This window comes from Microtus ochrogaster, unplaced genomic scaffold (assembly GCF_000317375.1).
Source record: "Microtus ochrogaster isolate Prairie Vole_2 unplaced genomic scaffold, MicOch1.0 UNK14, whole genome shotgun sequence".
Taxonomy (NCBI): domain Eukaryota; kingdom Metazoa; phylum Chordata; class Mammalia; order Rodentia; family Cricetidae; genus Microtus; species Microtus ochrogaster.
The window spans coordinates 2,174,558-2,176,105 of NW_004949112.1; the positions used below are offsets into that span (position 1 = coordinate 2,174,558).

The following is a 1,548-nucleotide window of genomic DNA, read 5'->3' on the forward strand; positions in this document are numbered from 1 at the left end:
CCAGGACAGGCTCCAAAGCCACAGAGAAACCCTGTCTCGAAAAAAAAAAAAAAAAAAAGATTACTATCGCTGTGATGAAACACCATGACCGAAAGCAAGTTGGCGAGGAGAACGTTTATTTGACTTCCACATCCACACCACTGTGCATCTCTGAAGGAAGTCAGGGCAGGGACCCAGACAGGGCGGGTACCTGGAGGCAGGAGCTGCTGCAGAGGCCATGGGGAAGTGCTCCTTACTGTGCTCCCATGGCTTGTTTGGTCTGCTTTCTTCTTTTGTTTTCTTTTGGTTTTTTGTTTGTTTTTTTTTCCAGACAGGGTTTCTCAGGGTAACCCTGGCCATCCTGGATGTAACTGGCTCTGTAGTCCAGGCTGGCCTCAAGCTCAGAGATCCGCCTGCCTCTGCCTCTTGAGTGCTGGGATTAAAGGCGTGCGCCACCACACCCAGGACCACCAGCCCAGTGGTGGCCCCACCCGCAGTAGACCAGGCCTCCCACATCAGTCACTCATTAAGAAAATGCTCTAAGCAGTGTTTCGCAGCCTGTGAGTTGTGACCCTGTTGGGAGTCACATGTCAGCTATCCTGCATATCTGATATTTACATTACAATTCATAACAGCAGCAAAATTACAGTTATGAAGTAGCAACAAAAAGAATTTTCAGGCTGGGGTGACCACAGCATGAGGAACTGCACTGGGGAGGCTGAGCAGCTCTGCATGCAGCCTGCCTAGGGGATCTTCTCAGCTGGTCTTCCCATCTCTCAGATACTCTAACCTATGTCAAGCTGACATAAAATTCACCAGCATTCCTGGGTAGCGGTCCTCCTCAGCCTGTGCCGAGATGGGAAGGCAGAAGGGTTACCAGCGTGTGGGCTAGGCACGCAGCTGACTTCTGGGTCCTTGTGTTGTTTCCTAAGCCACTGGGCCACCTCTGTGACCATGCACCTCACCCACATCTACCCTGTGCCCTTCCCCAGGGGAGGAATTCCATGATGTGGAGAATGCTGAGACCTACAGGAAGATGCTGGCTCGGGATGAGCGGCGATTCCGGGTGGCCGACCAGGATGGGGACTCCATGGCTACCCGGGAAGAGCTGACAGCCTTTCTGCACCCCGAGGAGTTCCCCCATATGCGGGACATTGTGGTTGCAGTGAGTGAGGTTGCAGAACATCTGCTTCCCAAACCTGTCCTAGGTTCCCATTCTTTTACATGAACCCCAGACCACCGACATAGCTGTGGGTACAGCAGCCTCTCCCATGTCCACTTGTCATCGGGTGTCCAGTCCCTGGCCTGTGCCCAGACAACCACATCCTTAGAAGACCCTCAGGTGAACCCCAACTGTGGCTGGGCCCTAGGCAAACATGCAGGTGCTAAGGTGTGGGACCGCCTGGACCTGGAATTATAGTTGTTTGTGAACTCCCCACTGTGGGTGCTGGCAGCAGAACCCAGGTCTTTGTAAGAAGACAGTTGCTTTTGTTTTGTTTTGTATGTATGTATTTATGTATTTATGTATTTATGTATTTATGTATTTATGTATTTATTTATTTATTTATT

The 1,548-nt window shown here is 51.0% G+C and overlaps 1 protein-coding gene across 1 annotated transcript in view; it reads left to right on the forward strand.

The window, feature by feature from the left end:
• The window catches only part of Rcn3 (reticulocalbin 3), a 9,301-nt gene that overhangs the window by 2,693 nt on the left and 5,060 nt on the right, over positions 1 to 1,548 (forward strand). Inside the window, exon 4 of the mRNA XM_026789067.1 lies at positions 972 to 1,187. Within this exon, the coding sequence (XP_026644868.1) occupies positions 972 to 1,187 (216 nt within the window). The remainder of the gene's footprint in view (positions 1 to 971; positions 1,188 to 1,548) is intronic.